The sequence below is a fragment of the Oncorhynchus mykiss genome, chromosome 11, assembly GCF_057628025.1.
Source record: "Oncorhynchus mykiss isolate SJ-2025 chromosome 11, ASM5762802v1, whole genome shotgun sequence".
Taxonomy (NCBI): Eukaryota; Metazoa; Chordata; class Actinopteri; order Salmoniformes; family Salmonidae; genus Oncorhynchus; species Oncorhynchus mykiss.
In genome coordinates, this window is record NC_143032.1 from 23,806,990 (window position 1) to 23,829,172 (window position 22,183).

At 44.1% G+C, this 22,183-nt stretch overlaps 1 protein-coding gene and 1 pseudogene across 3 annotated transcripts in view; one reads left to right on the forward strand and one right to left on the reverse strand.

Annotated features, from left to right (window-relative positions):
- Nucleotides 1-2,645: 2,645 nt before the first annotated feature.
- palmdb (palmdelphin b) overlaps nucleotides 2,646-22,183 on the forward strand; it is a 38,254-nt gene continuing 18,716 nt past the window's right edge. For all 3 annotated transcript variants that reach the window (XM_021620534.3, XM_090189760.1, XM_090189759.1), the window contains exons 1-4: nucleotides 2,646-3,302; nucleotides 15,392-15,443; nucleotides 17,630-17,710; nucleotides 19,262-19,392. In XM_021620534.3, the coding sequence (XP_021476209.3) occupies nucleotides 15,399-15,443; nucleotides 17,630-17,710; nucleotides 19,262-19,392 (257 nt within the window). In that variant the 5' untranslated portion in view covers nucleotides 2,646-3,302; nucleotides 15,392-15,398. The remainder of the gene's footprint in view (nucleotides 3,303-15,391; nucleotides 15,444-17,629; nucleotides 17,711-19,261; nucleotides 19,393-22,183) is intronic.
- On the reverse strand, nucleotides 19,944-21,969 carry LOC149979525 (uncharacterized; annotated as a pseudogene).

The following is a 22,183-nucleotide window of genomic DNA, read 5'->3' on the forward strand; positions in this document are numbered from 1 at the left end:
CCTCAGACAAACCATCAAACAGGCAAAGTGTCAAAACAGGATTAAGACTGAATAGTACTACACCAGCTCTGACACTCGTCAAATGTAGCAGGGCTTGTAAACTATTACGGACTACAAAGGGAAACCCAGCTGCAAGCTACCCAGTGACGCGAGCATACCAGATGAACTAAATGCCTTTTAGTCTCACTTTGAGGAAGCAACACTGAAGCATGCATGAGAGCACCAGCTGTTCTGGATGACTGTGTGATAATGCTCTCGGTAGCCGATGTGAGCAAGACCTTTAAACAGGTCCACATTCACAAGGCCGAGGGGCCAGACGGCTTGCCAGGATATGTGCTCCAAGCATGCGTGGGCCAACTGGCAAGTGTCTTCACTGACATTTTCAAACTCTCCCTGACCGAGTCTGTAATACCCACATGTTTCAAGCAGACCACCATAGTCCCTGTGTCCAAGGAAGAGAAGGTAACCTGGCTAAATGATTACCTCCCCATAGCACTCACGTTGGTAGCCAGGAAGTGCTTTGAAAGGCTGGTCATGTCTCACATCAACAGCATCATTCTGGATACCGTAGACCCACTCCAATTTGCATACCGCCCCAACAGATCCACTGCCCTTTTCCACCTGGTCAAAAGGAACACCTATGTGAGAATGCTGTTAATTGACTACAGCTCAGCGTTCAACACAATAGTGCCCACAAAGCTAATCACTATGCTAAGGACCCTGTGACTAAACACCACCATCTGAAACTGGATCCTGGACTTCTTGACGGGCCGCCCCCAGGTGGTAAGGGGAGTCAACAACACGTCTGCCACGCTGATCCTCAACATTGGGGCCTCTCAAGGGTGTGTGCTTAGTCACCTCCTGTACACCCTGTTCACCTTACGACTGCATGGCCCAACATAACTCCAATACCATCATTAAGTTTGCTGACGACACAACAGTGTTAGGCCTGATCACCCACAACAATGAGACAGCCTATAGGGAGGACGTCAGAGACCTGCCAGGACAACAACCTCTCCCTCAATGTGAGCAAGACAAAGTAGCTGATCATGGACTACCGGAAAAGGTGGGCCGAACAGGCCCACATTAACATCGACGGGGCTGTAGTGGAGCGGGTCGAGAGTTCCTTTGTGTCCACATCACCAACGAACTATCATGGTCCAAACACACCAAGTCAATCGTGAAGAGGGCACGAAAACACATTTTCCCCCTCAGGAGACTGAAAAGATTTGGCATGGGTCCCCAGATCCTCAAAAGGTTCTACAGTGGTACCATCGAGAGCCTGGTATGGCAACTGCTCGGCATCTGACCATAAGGCCATACGGCCCAGTACATCACTGGGGCCAAGCTTCCTGCCATCCGGGACTTATATACTAGGCGGAGTCAGAGAAAAGCCCAAAATATTGTCAAAGACTCCAGTCACCCAAGTCATAGACTGTTTTCTCTGCTACCGCACGGCAGGCGGTACCGGAGCGCCAAGTCTAGGACCAAAAGGCTCCCATACTCCCAACCCATAAGACTGCTGAACAATTAATGAAATGGCCAACCGTACTATTTACATTGACACCCCCCCGCTCGCTGTTTATTATCTATGCATAGTCACTTCACCTCCACCTCTATGTACAAATGAACTTGAATAACCTGTACCCCTGCACATTGACTCGGTACCAGTACCCCCTGTATGTAGCCTCTTCATTGTAACTGTATTGTGTTACTTTTTTATTATGTTTTACTTTTGTTTATTTGGTAAATAGTTTCTTAACTCTCTTGAACTGCACTGTTGGTTAAGGGCTGAAACCCCCATACCATTTCATTACTCAGCTTACAAAAAACTTGTGAAAGTTTTCACATGTTGAGCTGACATGTTTACATGTGAAAACAAAAGAGAAACATGTGAGGTTAATTGTTCACATGTGAAACCATTAAACACCACCTTTTCACATGTGAGGAGAATAACATGTTTTCATTGTAGTTTCACATGTAGAAAACTTCACATGTGAAAATAACATTTTCACTTTCACATGTGAAAAACTTTTACGTGAAAATGTACCTCTCACATGTGGAATTGCATTTTCACAACTGAAGAACGTTCACATTTGAAAATCAAATTTTCAGTTTTCAAATGTTGTCACGTGTCATCTCATGGTATCCCATGTTGAAATGTTGCATCCCCATCTGATCACATTTATTTCACATGAGATCATGTTTTCACATGCTCAAATGTTTTCACGTATAGCTTCATGTTAACACGTTGCATTCACATGTCACATGTTATCACATTAACTTCACATAAGATCATGTGATCATGTGATATTTATTTGTTTTTCCTTAAGGAGAATGTTTTATATTTTTTATGTTCTGTATGTTCTGTTACACTACCATGAGTCTGGTATTTATGTCACTGTAGGAGTGTTACTGATGGAACACCATCTTGTATTGGTCCCCTACTACACTAATGGTAGTCTGGTCAGTGGCCACACTCAGACAGGACTCCTAACAACACAGCAGAGCAGAGACTTTTGTAGCTCATTTTGGAGTGGAGTAATTTACTAATTGTGTGTCAGCACTGATGTCTGTGGATGTCCATCAGGGGCAGGAACAGCTGATCACACTAACATAGGGATAGAGGGGTGAGGGACAGACTCACACTGACTGAGGGAAGAGGTTTAACATGTACCATTTATCATTGTGTTGCAGTAGTGTTTTTGAGATTGTATACAGTGTCTGTCTGTCTGTCTGTCTGTCTGTCTGTCTGTCTGTCTGTCTGTCTGTCTGTCTGTCTGTCTGTCTGTCTGTCTGTCTGTCTGTCTGTCTGTCTGTCTGTGTGTGTGTGTGTGTGCGCGTGTGTGCGCGTGCATGCGTGTACATGTGTGTATGGAATTGAGCCATTGTTTTGGCATTGGTATGCTGGCAGGCACATGGTTGAGTAGTTCCACTGTGGCAGGCTCATATGCAGCTGAGGGGGCTGAGAGAGAGAGAGAGAGAGAGAGAGAGAGAGAGAGAGAGAGAGAGAGAGAGAGAGAGAGAGAGAGAGAGATAGAGAAGAATGAGTGAGTGAGTGAGTGAGAGAGTGAGCGGAGTGAGAGAGAGAGAGAGAGAAAGAGAGAGAGACAGAGAGCGAGCACGAGCAGCGGCATTCCACTAGTCAGAGCTAACCCTATCTCAACCCCCAGCCTACCTGCTATCTTCTCACAGACACAGTGATGCAGGATCCCAACACGCTGTGCTGAGAGTGAGCTCCTTCTGCTTCTGACACACCACACAACACAGCACACAACTCTCTTCTCAGCCAAACACAACCGGTGAGTTTCTACCTTTTCTGTGTTTGTTTTTCTGTGCTTATTGGGCTGTTCATTTCTGGCTTTTTGCTTGTTTCTAGTAGAAGTAGTAGCAGCATATTTGCTGTGAGTGGACTTTTGGGATGGCTCATACTGTTAGCATCATAGGATTGTAACTGGCTGTATCCTGATTCTGTTCTTCAGTTTGGTTGAAATATAAAGACAACACAGCCTAACTGTTTCTCTGGTTCGTGAGGTGGCTAGCTAACTGCACTGTTGTTGTTTCTGGTATAAAAATATCATGCCAAGGGGTCTCTTGATTGAGTAATCTTTTAATCTGTGTAATCCTGGACATTTGTGCTCTGCTGTCCGATTCTCCCCATGGGGGGTCTGTCAGTCTAATTTAAGGGGTCTGGGCATTATTAAGCAAAAACACTTTCCTTTCTAGACACAATCTGAAAGCCCGAAGAGTCACCCTCTAACTAACTAACTGGACCAGATGTAACTAACATAGTTCCTCTCCACTTTAGTAGTTTAGTAGTTTCTCTATCCATTTACTACTGGATGGGAGTGTCTTTACGTTTTAGTTCATGCTTTGTGGATATTGTCCTTGACATGTACACAGACACAAATACACTAACACCCACACACACGCAAATGTGGCAACCAAACACACAAATCACCTCCTTACTCTGTACACCCACATACTGAATCTCATCACCTTAGAGAGATTCTGTAGTTAAGTGAAGAAAATTACTTCATAGAAACACTATTACATGGATTTTGGTACTGTTCTCATAGCCCAAAGAGCTATGAGGCTGTCATTGTAAATAAGAATGTGTTCTTAACTGACTTGCCTAGTCTACAGCCAGTGGTAAATGTAAATGTATCTTCATACTAGTTAACACGACATGTTGAAGCTGTAATATGCAACTTTTTGGGCAACCCGACCAAATTCACATAGAAATGTGAGCTATAGATATGTCATTCTCGTTGAACGCAAGTCTAAGAAGCGGTAGATCTGTTCTATGTGTGCTATTTTTATGCTCCCCATTCTTAGGTTCAGTTTTTGAGTCTTTTACTTTCGGTTTGGTACACCAGCTTCAAACAGCTGAAAATACAATATATTTGGCTTATGGAAAATATATTTCACAGCAGTTTAGATGGCACAGTGATTCTCTACACAATGACTGCTGATTTGGTCACATCAACTGAAACTATTCTAATTTTAGCAAACAGAAAATGGCAGAGCGATTTCTGCATATTGCACCTTTAAGTACAGTACATTCTTAGAAAAAATGGTTCCAAAAGGGTTTTTCAGCTGTCCCTATGGGATAATCTTTTTTGGTTCCGGGTAAAACCCTTTTGGGTTCCATGTAGAACCATCTATGGAAAGGGTTCTACATGGAACCCAAAGGGGTTCTACCTGGAACCAAAAATGGTTCCTCAAAGGGTTATCCTATGGTGACAACTGAAAAATCCTTTAAGATTCCAGATAACACCTTTTTTCTAAGAGTGTACAGTATGCTACTGTATATGGGTCAGTGTATCGCCAGTGGATCATGTAAATATATATATATATATATATACACTGTATGTCCAGTTTCCATGCTAGAGGCAGATGCTAGAAGAGCTAGATTGGGAACCCTAACCCTTAATCCAGTGATCAGATTAGGGATGAGAGATTACAAGGTGTGTCTATCTGGACTGTGACGGTGGCCAGTCTGAGATAGCTGGGGCTCAGGTTATTGTGGCTAGAACACATAATTAAATAGAACACGCCTATGTCTCTCCTAACATTTATTCCAATTGAATGTATTATTGACCAACATGGTTGACATGATCTGCACATTCTAGAGCTTTGCAGGTCTATGACATCAACCTCTCTAGTGGATTATAGGACCTCTATGAGTCAACTGGCCTCTCACCATGCAGACCCATCTCATTAGAGAATGTCAGTATGTAACTATGGTTATACATCATTATAGAGGCATATAACTATGATTATAGATTATTATAGCAGTAGATAACTTGACATATTCGAATGATCCCATGCTACACTGGACAAACAGTATGCTCACAATTGGGGTAAAACTCTAATTTAAAGGAACTTATTGTTTAACATTTGACTAGCTGTGTGCTTTGGTTACAGGTTTTCAATGTGATCATATACTGCATAGCTATTGTACAAACAATTAACCATTGTGATATGATTTATAACAATATTTGGAAACTGAGTAGTACCACATTGCCAATATTACTGTATATTAGCCAATTGTATTACATCAGATGTCTCCCTCCCTGTGGTTGCAGTATCTGATTGGCTGAGTAGTGGCCAAGGGGTTAGAGGTTAAAGATCAGTGTGTACATGAGTGACATGTCGCTGGTGCTTTGTCTAGATCCTCTGTGCTCTTAGCAGCTACGTCACCTGCTGGAAACCTTCACCTCAAACAAGCCGCAACATACATATGCTGACATACACACACTCACACACACTGCGACTTGCTGGTAACAGTACAGCTGTGAGAGAGGTCTCTATTTTGAGCCTGGCTGGATCAGGGTAGAGAGGAGCACGCTATAGTGCCAACAGGTGGGGCGACGCTAACCGCCTCGACCTTCTGTAGCCTCCCTCTCTGTCCACGCTAGCTGTCTTGTCTCAGCTCCTGTAGGCTGCGGCTTCAGGTTATGAGGACAATAATGAAGCATGGGTGTGTTTGTGTGTGTGTGTGTCTCCCCAATTGGTAACGTGTGTGTGCACGTGTGTGTGTAGGTGGGTTGGATGAGTGTGTAGGTGGGAGATAGAGGGATGGGCCAGTGTGTGTATTTGCCAAAGGATGTCCATCTCCAGGTTGTGTGTGTGTATGCTGGAGACATGTCTCTATTTCAGCATACTGTATGTACAGTACAGTGTATGTGAGGTTACAGCTGTGACTAACACTGCACTCCTCTTCAGTCCCATATCGCCACCCACTCCTGCCTTCTCTCCATTTCCCAGTGTGTCTAATTCGCTGGTTATATAAATAAGATCCATAGACATTGTGTATGGCAGGTTTTACATAAAGATCCTATAATTCAATAGAATTATTCAACATAATTGTGATTCTAGTTAATTCTATAGGCTTGCATTTCAACTGCTCCCATTACAGGCCTGAGTAGCATCGTCACATACAGATATAGCATTCTATAGAGCACATCTCTGACAGGTCACATGGTCAGGAAGAATTCAATGGCCTAATACCTATATGTGTCAACGCCTGATACCCACTTACACTGTGGGATATGTTTAGTCTGGACTGGTTTTCAGGACATCGATCTGAAAGCTAGTTAGGCTGTTACCGATCTGGTAGCCTAATGGTAACCTAATTACCAATCTAATATCCTACCCAGGCTAGGGCTGCAGGTTAGCGGAAAGAACTACACCGTCACTGGATACTGGGGCCCAGAGTTGATCCTGGTCCGGTCACGTGGTCAGGGAAAACAAGTCATGATGGAGTCAATCGAACTCTGGTCCAGATATGAGTTGTATGCTATAGAACAGGCAAATAGACCTGGGACACCAGGTGGGTGCAATTAATGATCAGGCAGAACAGCGATACTCCAGACCTCCAAGCATGGATGAAATACCTGCTATAGAGAAGAAACTGTTCCTGATATATGTTGGAAGTTATTAGGCTACAGAGGGGTCGGCATCAGAACGTCTGTGTCTGATGTTGCTGCAATTAAGTGTGGAGCATGGCAATAATTACTTTCACACACGTGCATGTGCGCGGACCAAACACTCTCACACACACACACACTCGCACATACATGTAGGCACACTGGGCAGTACGTGCTGCATTGTTCATGTGTGTATGGAATGCATATGAAGTCTGCAGCCTTGTGGTATCATGGTGTATTATATTTCATAGACATAGTGACAAGGCCCAGATAAAGGTGGACACGGTGACATTTGAGTAATCCAGGTGCTAACTGAAATGTTAACTTCGCTGCCACACAAATAAACTTCCTTGGTCATTTGACATGAGACTCCTCACTTCACCTCATATTTTGGGGATTTCAATCCATATCTGGAATATGTAGATACAATTCCCTATAATTGTAGATGCTGACATTCACAAAATGCTTCAAAATAGTGAATTTAACTCCTAGAGAAAATACATTTAAGCAATAGTGCATCGAAAAAAGGGTCAGCTTAATAGCAATCTTTAATAAACACAAGGGGAGACAGAGAGCTGGTTTCAAGCGCAGGTGGTTATTGCAAAGGACCACAGGAGGAGGCATGTAGCTGGGTCCAGGGGCAGGCAGAAAGTCATACACAGGGGGTCCAAAAGGGCAACAGTACAGGGAAAAGGCTAGTAAAGTAGTCTGCAAGATCAGGTAGATCATTCACAGGAAAACCCAGCACTCTGAAAGACATGTGTGTGATAATGACATACAGGTGTGTGAACAAGTGATTAGAATTCAGGTGATTGGGATCTGGAGAGTGAGCTGCGTTCAGGGGATCTAGGTGTTTGAGGGTGTGAGTTGGAAGCAGACGTTACAGTACCCCCCCCCCCCCCCCCCCCACACACTCTTAACAGCCTAGGAAGCTGAGCAGGGGGCCTCCCCCAGGGGCGTGGAGCTGGGCGGTCAGGACAGTGACTTTGGAAAGCCAGGATCATGGCTGGGTCGAGGATGTCCTGGACGGGGACCCAGGAGCGTTCTTCGGGTCCGTACCTCTCCCAATCCACCAGGTAGTGGATGTCACCCAGGCACTTGGAGTCAAGGAGGGCTCGGAAGGAATAAGCCGATGCACTGCCGGTGTCAAACGGAGGGGGTGTGCCACAGGAGGATGGAGAGCGCTGTACCTCACAAGCTTGAGAAGGGACACATGGAAGGATAAGGAGATCCTGTAATGGCGGGGCAACTGGAGACAGTAAGTGGCAGGATTGGTGCGGTGTGTTATTTTGAAGGGACCAATGAACTGGGGACTGAACTTTTTGCAGAGGTCACGAAGCCGGATGTCCCGGGTAGAGAGCCACACCCGTTGCCCCGGGTGAAAGAGTGGAGTAGGTCAGTGACACCGGTCAGTGAACCGCTTCGGGGAAAGGGAAGTGTGATGGAGGTGCCGATTTGCAGTCTCCCAAACCTGCTTGCTCTGTCGAAACCACTCATCGATGGCAGGCACAGTTCTGGGCTCTGTCTCCCATGGGAACACGGGGGGTTGGTATCCGAGGACAGTGAAAAGAAGTGAGATGGAGTGAGGAATGCACCAGGGAGTTCTGTGCGTATTCAGCCCAGGCTAGATAGCAACTCCACTAGTGTGGTTGGTGGGTGCAGTGTTGGCGAAGGTACTTCTCTATTTCCTGATTCAGGCTTTCAGTCTGCCCATTGGTTTGGAGATGGTATCCCGAGGATAGGCTGATGGAGACCCCCAGTCGGTCGCAGAAGGCTCGCCACACCCTGGAGACGAACTGGGGTCCCCAATCCGAAGCGATGTCTTCCGGGATCCCTTACAGACGAAACACCTGTTGGAACATGGACGCCATTTCCATGGGATTAGGTAGATGCGGAAGGGGGTTGAGTCGGCACATCTTCCATTACAACTAAAATAGTCATGAAGCCTGAAGAGTCCGGCAGATCTGTGAGGAAATCCATGGCAATGTGGGACCATGGTCGGTGTGCTGTAGGTAAAGGCTCGAGCTTACCGCTAGGTAGTTGGCGAGGGCTCTTTGCCCAGGCACAGACAGGACAGGAAAGAACGTCATCTCAGACGTCGGCTGTTAGGGACTCCGTGGTTCGGGTGATTCCGGGATGGGGTCTGATTAGTTGGGGTCTGACGCATGCAGGTCTTGCCTGCAGGGGTGTCGGGAGGTGCTGGGTCATGGTGTAGGGCCTCTTGGACAGCTGCTTGGATTTCCCACTGTATGGGTCCCACGACACAAGCAGGATGGGCTCGGGAGCTGGGTTGAGGAAGGGGCGTCAAATAGACGGGATAAAGAATCAGCCTTCACATTTTTCTCGCAGGGCAGGTAGATGCTGGTGAAGTTGAATCGGGTGAAGAGTGCCCAGCGAGCCTGTCTGGGGTTGAGCTCTTAACACTTCTTAAGTACTCCAAATTGCGGTAGTCGGTAAGAACAAGGAATGGGTGACGAGCTCCCTCTAACCAGTGGCACCACTCTTCAATAGCCAGCTTAATGGCGAGGAGCTCTCGGTTCCCAACATCATAGTTCCTCTCATCGGGTGACAGATTCTTGGAAAAGAAGCCACGTGGGTGTAATTTGGGAGGTGTCCCGACCCACTGAGAAAGAACCGCTCCCACGCTGACCTTGGATGCATTCACCTCCAGAACAAAATGAAGGGTAGGATTTGGCTGCCTAAGGGTGGGTGCAGAGGTGAAGAGGCATTTCAAGGTCTCAAATGCATTAAGGGTGGTATCAGTCCATTGGAGGGTACGGGTTTTTTGACTGGTGAGAGCTGAGAGGAGCGGTTGTGCTGCTGCAGTTTCGGATGAACTGGCGGTAGTAGTTGGAGAATCCTAGGAAACATTGTAGTTCCTTTACGGTGGTAGGTTTGGGCCAGTTAAGCACAACTGTGACTTTGCCTTTGTCCATGTTGACCCCTCCTGGTGTCAGCACAAACCCTAGGAAGGTTATCGTAGTAACATAAAATGCGCTCTTCTCAGCCTTGACATAAAGATGGTGGTCCTGTAGCCGTTGGAGGACCTGTTGCACATGGACATGTCTTCGCAAGGGAGTGAGAGAGATCAAGATATCAATGTACACGATGAAGAACTGGTTGATCATGTCCTGGAAAACTTCATTCATGAAGACTGGAAGACTGCGGGAGCATTGGTGAGACCGTAGGGCATAACCAGGTATTCACGATGACCCCTAGAGGTGATGAACGCCGTCTTCCACTCATACCCACTTTGGATACGGAGCAGGTTGTAAGCACTACGTAGGTCCAGTTTGGAGTAGATGGTAGCCTGTCCTACTTGTTAGTGCAGCCGGAATCAGAGGAAGAGGGAAGCGATTATTGATGGTAAGGGCATTGAGGGGTTGGTAATCTAAGCAGGGATGGAGACTACCATGCTTTTTTTTTTTTTACAAAAAAAGAAACTGGTTGCAGCCGGAGACGTGGATGGACGGATGAATTTTCTGGCGAGAGCCTCTCCTATATAGATGTCTATAGCCTCATTCTCTGTGATGGACAAGGGGTAGGTCCGACACTTAGGGGGCGATGCCCGAGGAAGGAGGTCGATCGCGCTGTCCTCCGGGTGATGAGGGGGCAGAATAGACGCCTTTTTCTTGCTGAAGACACTCAGGAACTGGGCATATATAGGTGGGATGTGGGTTGGAATGGCAGACCCCGATCCTTCTATAGAGGTGACTTGACAGGGTAGACTGAAGCAGTTCTTAAAACAAACGGGAGACCATGACAGGAGTTCCCCTTGCCACCAGGAGATGGCAGGGTCGTGAAGGCTAAGCCTTGAGGGGTGACCAAGGATGAGGGGTTATTTAGGTGAAGACAACACCATTAACTTAATGACCTCTGAGTGAAGGAGGCCAATCTGAAGGGTGGTACTTTCGGTCATGCGATTCACAAGATCAGTTTCTGAGAGGTTGTCCATCCAGCGCATTAATCCTAAAGGGAGGATTAACAGGGATTAGCTTGACCCTTAACTGTTGTGCCAATTGTTCATCAATTAAATTTCCTGCAGCCCCAGAGTCCACTAATCCCTCCACAAACTGAGTGACCCCATTAGCAGAAAGAAGAGCCGGGATCCCAAACTGCCTTCAGGTAATGTTCAAAAACGTAGAGATGCTTACCCGGGCAGAAGTGGAGCAGTCGTGGTCACCCCTTCGTGGAGGACAAATTGGACAGCTATTGAGTAGGTGGTTACTCTTGCCACAATAGAGGCACAGGTTTTTACGTAACCTCCGGCGTCTCTAGGCAGGCGTGAGAGGGGCACGGCCGAGTTCCTGGGTGAAACAGGAATGGACTGGCGAAGGAGGTTGCAGAGTTCATCGATTCGTTCCTCCTGTCGGGCCAGACGCAGCTGCAGCACCGCTGAATCCATCTGTCGTATTTGGTGAGGTATTCTATAATGAACACGAGGGGAGACAGAGAGCTGGTTTCAAACACAGGGCGTAGATGGTCATACACAGGGGGTCCAAAAGGGCAACAGTACCGGCAGGGAAAAGGCTAGTAACGTAGTCCGGGAGATCAGGCAATAGGTAGATCATTCACAGGAAAACCGGAGCTCTGAAAGACGTGTGTCACAAAACAAACAATAGCTCACAGTGATGGGGTGCAAAGAACTGAACTAAATAGTGTGTGATAATGACATACAGGTGTGTGAACAGGTGATTAGAATTCAGGTGGATGGGATCTGGAGCATGAGCTGCGTTCAGGGAATCTAGGTGTTTGAGAGTGTGAGCTGGAAAGTGAGCTGCGTTCAGTGGATCTATGCGTTTGAGGGTGTGAATTGGAAGCAGACGTTACACAATCAGACACTTTTGGAAAGCTGACGGACAGACAGACAGACAGACAGACAGACAGACAGACAGAGACAGACAGAGTGCCTTCAGAAAGTATTCATATTTTTTCCACATATTGTTAAATTACAGCCTTATTCTAAATAAATAAATAAAAATGATCCCTCAGCAATCTAAACACAATACCCCATAATGACAAAGTGAAAAACAGGTTTTTCTAAATTTTGGCAAATGTATTAAAAATAAAAAACAGAAATACCTTATTTACATAAGTATTGAGACCCTTGCTATGAGACTCAAAATTGAGCTCAGGTTTAAATTGATAATCCTTGAAATGGCAGTGCATGTTAGAGCAAAAGCCAAGCCATGGGGTTGTCCGTAGAGCTCCGAGACAGGATTGTGTCGAGGAACAGATCTGAAGTGTACCAAAAACATGTCTCCAAGGACACAGTGGCCTCCATCATTCTTAAATAGAAGAAGTTTGGAACCACCAAGACTTCCTAGAGCTGGCTGCCCGGCCAAACTGAGCAATCAGGGGAGAAGGGCCTTGTTCAGAGAGGTGACCAATAACCCGACGGTCACTCTGACAGAGCTCCAGAGTTCCTCTTTGGAGATGGGAGAACCTTCCAGAAGGACAACCATCTCTGCAGCACTCCACCAATCAGGCCTTTATGGTAGAGTGGCCAGACAGAAGCCTCTGTTAAAGGAACATTACATCCAAAAGGCACCTAAAGACTCTCAGACCATCAGAAACAAGATTCTCTGGTCTGATGAAACCAAGATTGAACACTTTGTTCTGATTGCCAAGCGTCACATCTGAAGAAAACCTGGCACCATCTCTACGGTGAAGCATGGTGGTGGATGTTTTTCAGTGGCAGGGACTGGGAGACTAGTCAGGATCGAAGCAAAGATGAACGGAGCAAAGTACAGAGAGATCCTTGATGAAAACCTGCTCCAGAGCACTCAGGACCTCTGACTGGGGCGAAGGTTCACCTTCCAACAGAACAAAGACAATATGCACACAGCAAAGACAATGCAGGAGTGGCTTTGGGACAAGTCTCTGAATGTCCTTGAGTGGCCCAGTCAGAGCTCAGATTTGAACCCGATCGAACATCTCTAGAGAGACCTGAAAATAACTGTGCAGCAACGCTCCCAATCTAACCTGTCAGAGATTGAGAGAATCTGCAGAGAAGAATGGGAGAAACTCCCCAAATACAGGTGTGCCAAGCTTGTAGCGTCATACTCAAGAAGACTCGAGGCTGTAATCGCTGCCAAAGGTGCTTCAGCAAAGTACTGAGTAAAGGGTCTGCATACTTATATGTGATATTTTAGTTTTTACTTTCTATAAATTAGCCACATTTTTTAAAAGTGGTTTTGTCAGTATGGGGTATTGTGTGTAGACTGAAGATTATTTTTTTTTAAATCCATTTAGGATAAGGCTGTAATGTTAAAAAAATAATTACAAAATGCGCTGTAGATAAGATAGATGAGACAGATAAGACAGATAAGACAGATAAGACAGATAAGACAGATAAGACAGATAGACAGATAGACAGATAGACAGACAGATAGATAGATAGATAGATAGATAGATAGATAGATAGATAGATAGATAGATCTAGGAATGGTTTTAAATGGAGCCCTGCCATAGACATGTGGGAGAGGAAATCTGTCCTTCAGCCTGTGAGAATATCTGGCCAGATACTTGGCCATCTAGCCATCTGTCTTCAGACAGAGATAGAAATTAAGCCAAGGCCTCCACACACCTTTTAAATCACACATCATATTTTCCCGGTTTCAACACGACTCTCAGCACCCGTCATTCCTATCTTAAGTTTCTGTGGTTTCAGAGGGAGCTTGCTACTAATGTGCCTTTTGAATACTGGGACACTATTTGCAGTTCCTCTGCATACATGAGACTAAACCTGTCCAGTTCAGCTCTAATTTCTGCACAGTTTATTATGACAGTCATATTGAACATTGTCTATTGTTACCAAATGATGCAACAGTAGGTATAATACAACAATAACTATATGTGCTCTCCTTTTCTTATACAGTAGTAATGGCTGGAAATAAAATAGCTATGTTTGGCCTGTGAGAAAGTCACTCAGTGTTGATTCTATTTAAATCTCTTCAAGGACACTAAACGATTGTTTTAACATCCCTTCCCTTTGGGGGTTGTCAATTAATGTATTTCTAGTATATTTTATTATTCTGTCATTGTTTGTTTGGAACTCAATGTCATTGGAGGCTGCTGCCCTGCCTTTCCATGGGGCATATTGTCAGGCAGCCATGCTATCTGATCCTGGCTGGGTCCATAGCTCAGGGATGTTATTTGAATGCCCCCTAACCTTGGAGTCCTGCCCTGACCTGCTTGCGGAAAGATATATCCTGCCTCCTGATGTGTTTATTTGAAGAGGGGACAGAGTGAGCTGACTCCGCACAATTAGTAACAGATCAACCTTAAATCACATGTGATAAACCCAGAGCTGAGCTGACTCACAATAGACAGCATGCAGGTAGAGCTCACAGCTCACTTTATCTTGAGGGGGATACTTTAGCAATAAGGTAGGAGGGGCTGTAGTACATGACGCAAAGAGATGTGCCTGGAAACAGCTGCTCAATATGACACTTTAGCAGTTTATCTCTTTAAACACCCTATGGGCCGGTTTCCCAGACACAGATTAAGCCTAGTCCTTAGGAGTAAACCCAGAGGTGCCGTATTGCTTTTATAAAACGGTTACCAAATATGACTCAAGTTTTTCCTGGTCAGGTGACACGGTGAAGAAAAACTCTGTGATCTTGCTATAGTTGATCATAGAATGATGTCACGTCTCGGCACAACATACTTACTTTACAAGTTATTATCATCAATCCAACTTCAATTCAGATTGAAGTGTCACATGGACTAAAGCTATATTTTCCCCCTTTCGTTTACTACATAACAGCACATCAGCCTTGGGGTCAAGTTAAAATCCTCATAGGTCATAGTACAACCTGTCAGTTCCTCTCTCTGTTTGCATGGTGGGTGCCATGTCCTCTTTATCTGCAGTTATTTACCGTGATCACATCACGGTGCATGTAAAAAATCTAGTAACGCTATGTCAGATTCCATACACAGCCCAGAGAGGCATGTGTGTCTGCCTAACTGCCTGCCCCATCCCTTTATAAACCAACCCCTCGCCTGGATAACTCTGCCATGTGACGTGTCACAGAGACATGCCTGTTATCCCAGTTGGCCTTGGTTTGGGCTTAGCCCTCGAACCCTTCCTGGTGACACACACCCTCCTTCACAGGCTGCCTCACACATACTCCCTCCCTTCCTCCCCAGACCCAGGCCCAAGCAGATACACTCCTGTCACAAGCTTCCAGGCCAACTCTGTTATGTTCTCTCCAGCCTGCTGTCACCATCACATCACTGCCTCCTGTCTCTGTCACAGACCCTGCCAGGCCAAGCATACTAACTCTCTCTGTCTTTCTCTTTGTTTATGCCCCCCCCCCCCCCCCACACCCCCTCTCTCAACCATACATACACACAGACACATGCACACACATGCGCTCTCACAAATTATATTTCTCTCACACTCTCCTATACACTTCCGGGTAACGCTCTCGCTCCTCTTTGTGTTTCAGGGTCAGTATGGAGGAGGCCGACCTGTTGAAGGAGCGGCTCCAGGCCATAACGGTAAAGCTACAAAACAATACATCTTTATTGTTCCATTACACAGAGACAACAGACATTTGATCCTTTTTTTGCTGTCGCAGTACCCAAATTATTCTATTCATGTGAAAGAAAGAGTGGTGTTTCTGAAAGCTACACATTTAAATAGGTCAGAGGCATTTATGAAGCTATTTGTGTTGTGATGATTCTGCAAATGAGAATGGACGGCAACGGTATCTAGTAGCTGTGAAAGAGAGCTAGGAAATCATCAGGATATCTTGTTTTAGAAATGAAGGTCAAACACTTTAGTGTCAGGAAGTGAGAGTGAGCTCATCACTTCAGTTCAGTATGTAGTCTAAGAGGTCTATAGACCTGATCTCTTTCCTCATCTGATTTTCCTGTCTGGCTGTCTTCACGCTTCCCTGATTTCAGTAAACTTGCTTCGCTCTAGCTGTGCATCCACAGAGCTAGCTGTCAGTGGACTAGACTTCATCTGGGATATCCATTCTCCCTGGGGCTTAGTAATACAAGGATCAAACATGGGACTATTAATAGACAACAATATGTCTGACCACCACACTTTACATGACAGATATGTCTATGCAGTTATAACTTTTCCACAAAAATGAAGACAGACAGGCATTATTTCTCTTTGGTAATGCTAACAACCATTAGAAAATAAGCATTACATCTTCTGATCTAATGTATGAAGTATTGTGTGGTTCTACACACACAAAAATGGTGGGTTAAAAACAACCCAATTTGGGTTCTTTGGTAACACAGCGTTGGATGAATATTGGACAGAACAAGGTGGGTTATTTTGACCGAGCTAGTTGGAATTCCTGAATAACCCAATATGTTGGGTTTTGGGGATTAAGTAAACATCGGTTAATTTAAGCATCAGTTGGGTATTTTTTTGTTTCATGCTTGGTTCACATAGCAGCTGGGTCTATTTTAATGTAATCCTTAGGTTATTTTCAGGAGACCTGGCTTATTAGGGTTGTTGTTATGGCTGTGTAAGGGAGGTGAAGTCAGGTGCAGGAGAGCAGAGTAGAGTAAACAGGCACACTTTTACTCCGTTCAACAATAAGCACAAAAAATTACGTAAGTACCCAAAAACACGGAACATAAACTATAAAAGTATTGCAAGTGAACATACACCGTTAACAATGAACAATTACACACAAAGACATGATGGGGAACAGAGGACTAAATACATGTAGATTGATTGGGGAATGAAAACCAGGTGTGTATGGAACAAGACAAAACAAATGGACACATGAAAAATGGAGCGGCGATGGCTAGAAAGCCGGTGACGTCGATCGCCGAACGCCGCCCGAACAAGGAGAGGAGCCGACTTCGGTGGAAGTCGTGACAGGTGTGGAGTTCAGATAGATCTTATTGGCCACCCGTGAGAGTAAATTCCATTCCTGTTTGTCATGTTAAGTTCACATACTGCAAATTACATGTGTTTTTTGGGGGATTTTGCACAATCTTCTAGAATATTAATATTATTGTGATAAGGTGGTATCCATCCCAACAATGGGATTTGCATATGCTTTTAGGGAACTAATACACTTCTGTAAGCCTCATTGAAGCTACAAAAATGTCAATGTTCACCCTTAACATGTGAAAACTATACAACAGAACAGATGAACAGGAATGTCATTTCACGGGTGGCTAAGCATAACTCTCTGAAAGCCACGCTCCTACTAAGCTACACCTCCAGTCTTCTGATCTCAATAAACCAGCACCAATAACCCAACATCAACAACCCAACCCTGCTCTTTTTAAAGAATAGATCGCAACGAAGTGACCCAAAGCCTGTACCCAGCAGTTGGGTCAACCTAATAATCCAACCATACAGGGTAGGCCTATACGCATTGGGCCGATTTCCTAGACAGAGCAATTGAAATAGTGTTTAAGTCCAGGACTAGGCTTAATCTGTGTCTTGGAAACCAACCCAAAGGGTATTTATAGAGAGAAACTGCTAAACTGTTATATTGAGCAGATGGACACTGTGGACAGGTTGTATCTGACGTGCTATGATGTCACAGGCACCTCCCTGCTTGATTGGACACAGTGGGGAGCTGGGGCATTCCCATTGGTTGGAATAGCCATGACTAGCTGTAGATTAATTTCAATCTATGAAACGACAAAAACAGGTGGAATCTCTCCATTGACAAAGCCATGCTTGAATGTCTTCACAGGAGAAAAGAAGAGTCCAGGACGACATCGCAAAAAAAAGGAGACAAATTGAGGAGGAAAAATTAAAACTCCAATGTTTGAAGGTACGTTTTAGTACAAACTATCATTTACGGTGCACTCGGAAAGTATTCAGACCCCTTGACTTTTTCCACATTTTGTTAAGTTACAGCCTTATTCTAAATTTTCCACATCAATATACACACAATAGCCCATAATGACAAAGTGAAAACAGGTTTTTAGAAATGTTGGCAAATGTATTAAAAACAATAAACATAAATACCTTATTTACATAAGTATTCAGGCCCTTTGCTATGAGACTCACAATTGAGCTCAGGTGCATCCTGTTTCCATTGATAATCATTGAGATGTTTCTAGAAACTGAATTGGAGTCCACCTGTGGTAAATTCAATTGATTGGACATGATTTGGAAAGGCACACACCTGTCTATATAAGGTTCCACAGTTGACAGTGCATGTCAGAGCTAAAATCAAGCCATGAGGTCAAATGAATTGTCTGTAGAGCTCCAAGACAGGATTGTGTCGAGGCACAGATCTGGAGAAGGGTCCCAAAAATGTTTTGCAGCATTGAAGGTCCCCAAGAACGTAATGGCCTCCGTCATTCTTAAATGGAAAAAGTTTGGAACCACCAAGACTCTTCCTAGAGGTAGCTGCCCAGCTGCAGCACTCCACCAATCAGTCCTTTATGGTAGAGTAGCCAGACAGAAGCCACTCCTCAGTAAAAGGCATATGACAGCCTGCTTAGAGTTTGCCAACAGACACCCAAATGACTCTCAGACCATGAAGATTCTCTGGCCTGAATGAACTCTTTGGCCTGAATGCCAAGTGCCACGTCTGGAGGAATCCTGGCACCATCCCTACGGTGAAGCATGGTGGTGGCAGCATTATGCTGTGGGGATGTTTTTCAGCAGCCTGGACTGGCCGACTAGTCAGGATCGATGGAAAGATGAAAGGAGCAAAGTACAGAGAGATACTTGATGAAAACCTGCTCCAGAGCACCTCAGGACCTCAGACTGGGGTGAAGGTTCATCTTCCAACAGGACAATGACCCTAAGCACACAGGCATTTCTGGAGAGACCTGAAAAGACCTGTGGAGCAACATTCCCCATCCAACCTGACAGAGCTTGAGAGTATTTGCAGAGAAGAATGGGAGAAACTCCCCAAATACAAGTGTGCCAAACTTGTAGCGTCATACCCAAGAGGACTTGAGGCTGCAATCACTGCCAAAGGCGCTTCAACAAAGTACTCAGTAAAGGGTCTGAATACTTACGTAAAAATTATATTTAATTCATTTTCCATACATTTGCAAAAATGTCTAAAAACCTGTTTTTGCATTGTCATTATGGGGTATTTTGTTTAGATTGATGAGATATTAAAAAAAAATCCATTTTAGAATAAGGCTGTAATGTAATGTGGAAAAGGACAAGGGTTCTGAATACTTTCCGAATGCACTGTACATTGTTAAAAACCTAGTGCATGTGCATTTTATCTGAAGTCAAAAAGAATGGAATAGAATTTAAATATCTACGCAGTCATTGGGGACACACACAACAGTTGTTGAGTTACAACACTATAGTTCATGGTGTAACATAGTCTATTGATGGTTTCCCCAAATAGAAAAAAGCCCTTCGAGAGCAATGGCTGATGGATGGGCTAAGCCCTCAGAGTGAGGAGGACCAGGAGGCCACCAAACTACAGGCCCAGGGCGACCAGGAGCAAACCCTATTACTGCAGAGTAACATTGACAGGTACATCTTAGAATGGGATGAATGGTGAGGTGTTTGTGTGTGCGTGTGCGTGCGCGTGCGCGTGTGCGCGTGTGTGTGCGTGTGCGTGTGTGTGTTAGTGCTGTGATTAACCAAAATGTCTTACTTTTTTCCAGTTATTAAACAACTAATTGACTGACATTTAATTACTTGAGAGAAATTCCATAGAGAGAAATCATGTCAAGCACGTGAAACATCGCATCAAGAACGAACTGTGGCACGCTGTAGGGTGTTTTTAATAGGGAAATATTCAACCTATTAATACGTGGTAAAACCTCTTAGCGAGTTTTAACCAATGAGTTAGGTAACAATCTGATTCCTTAAAGTAGTGGAAGACTATAGCACACTCTAGGGAAAAAGGGTTCCAAAAGGGTTCTTCGGCTGTCACCATAGGAGAACCCTTTTCGGTTCCAGGTAGAACCCTTTTTGGTTCCAGGTAGAACACTTTTTGGTTCCAGGTAAAGCCGTCTGGAACCAAAAGAGGTTATTCAAAGGGTTCTTCTATGGGGACAGCCAAAGAACCTTTATAGGTTCTAGGTAGCACCTTTTTTTCTAAGAGTGTACAGGAGCCACGTGTACCATTTGTGTGCCTTCCAAAATGTTCTTTGGGTGATTGAATGTGTTACAAGTGAGACGTTGTATGATGTCTTTATATTCAAAAGCATGTCATCTAGATGTTGAGTTGATCAACCTATATACCATGACATCTCATGATTTTCTCTGTTTAACCATAAACTGGTCATGCTTCTGGCAATCCCCAATAGCACATTATGCATATAATCTGGGATAGGTCCCACTATTATGTCAAAATGTTCAAGCCGAGATAAAATACTGGGGCCTTAAATTCCTTTTACAGCTATCCCAGACTATGTTGCTAAATCTATAAATAAATTACTCTAAAGACTGATTTCTGAGTTGACAGTTTTCCTCAAAAGGATATGCCCTCTTCCCTTTGCTATTACAGTACCTTTATGGAGACAAAAAGAGCAGCCAAATTCCCCATGAAACTGTTTAAAGTTTTGAAGAAGAGGTCTGGCAGCTGTGTAACTGACTAAATTTAAAGGAAAGATTTTGTTAGTCACAATTTCACCTTCAGGATTTTTTCATTTGACACCTTGATCTTGCAAAGTAATACATTCAGCTACAAAATGTTTCAAGCATGTGTTCATGTGTGGCTTTTGGGGCCCAAACCATAAACCGCAGAGAAGGACGTGTTCGTTCTCAGATGTACAGGAAGCTCATTAACAGTACGAAGATGTGGTCAAATGCTAAAAAAGATGAGGATTTAAAAATTGGAACTCACAACTGAAGGGACAGATTGTCGGGAGAATTTAGAGGCGACAGTTCCTTATACATCTTCCCATTATATATATTATCTATAGAAGATTGGTTCTCTTTAACTATCAAATCTATGCTTTAGATCGTTTACAATCTCAGGTTCCTGCAACATATTCTTTATTTGCTCTTCCAAAGGCAAATATATATTTTTTAGATACCGTCTTTGTCTTTCTGGTTTTTCGATTGCCGTCTCACAGCTCCTGCAATGCACCTTCACATCAGAATGTTCCACCAAGACAACAATTCTCACACGTAGTGAATTTCCATGTACTGTTTCATGTCATCAAAACACATAAATTTGAGACACTAACGGAATTACTCCCACCCACAAGATTCATGATGTCCTCTTGGCAATCATTGGTCAAACTATACTTAAATTTTACAGACAGAAGCAGAAGTTCATTTAGTTCTTAAGTCTGTTTGGGCTCCGTGTCTGTCTCAGTCATCTGGGACTAGATCATCTTCTGAGTTGTATTGAAGACCATCTACCTCAGAACAAAGATCGGGATGAGGACGAAGGCCATCCACATGGGTTGGTCCAGCACAGCCCGATTGATGTCCACCCAAATTGTTTTGTCGGGCGCTGAGAGGCAGTACTTGAATTTAAATAACATAAAACATGTTTTGCATTGAAATGTCTTGAACTGTCCACACGAACACTGTTGACCAGCCAGAGGATAAAACCTATCATGTGCTACAATATATTTAGTACCCTCTCTCTGATCATATAGTAACAGTGTTTGGAAAGTTCATGTTGGTTCTCTTGTGGATTCCTATAACAACAGTGTTCGGGCAGATGTTGTTTCAGGTACCTGTGAATTTCTACAGTAACAGTGTTAGTGCTGTTGAAAACATACAGTGGTGTGCCAGTCCAAATAAAACACACGCCCCTGTCCTAAATGACTACTGGTCTGTCGAATTGATTTCACATTATGAAAAATAACTCACTAGCTAACCTAAACTCAGTTGGTAGATTCTCTGTTCTCTCTTCCCTGTCTCTCCTAGGTATGTAGATTATGCATTTCTGTCATCATAACTATGTTACTGTTCATCCATTATGGCATCCATGTACCACAGGGGGGGGCATAACAATTATGTTCTCTGAAAAATGTTGTTTCATCTCCCATTCATATGCATATTCTGCATATTCATATGCATATTCTGTTTACTTGATGTGACTGATTTAAACTTACTTCTTTCATTGTGGCCATCTTCCTTCATTGTGATGTCAGAATAGTGTCCCCTAAGAGAGAGTCATTTAATATAACATTGAACTGAGCCATTATAATATCAGATATAGCTAACGTTACTTACAACCATAATTGTCACTAACAATAATGACTAATTCCACAAAATGTGTAGGCCACCATAACTTATCTGCCAAGCTGTAGCCTTAAATATAAGCCTATTGCAATGAACTATTTACCACTTAAAA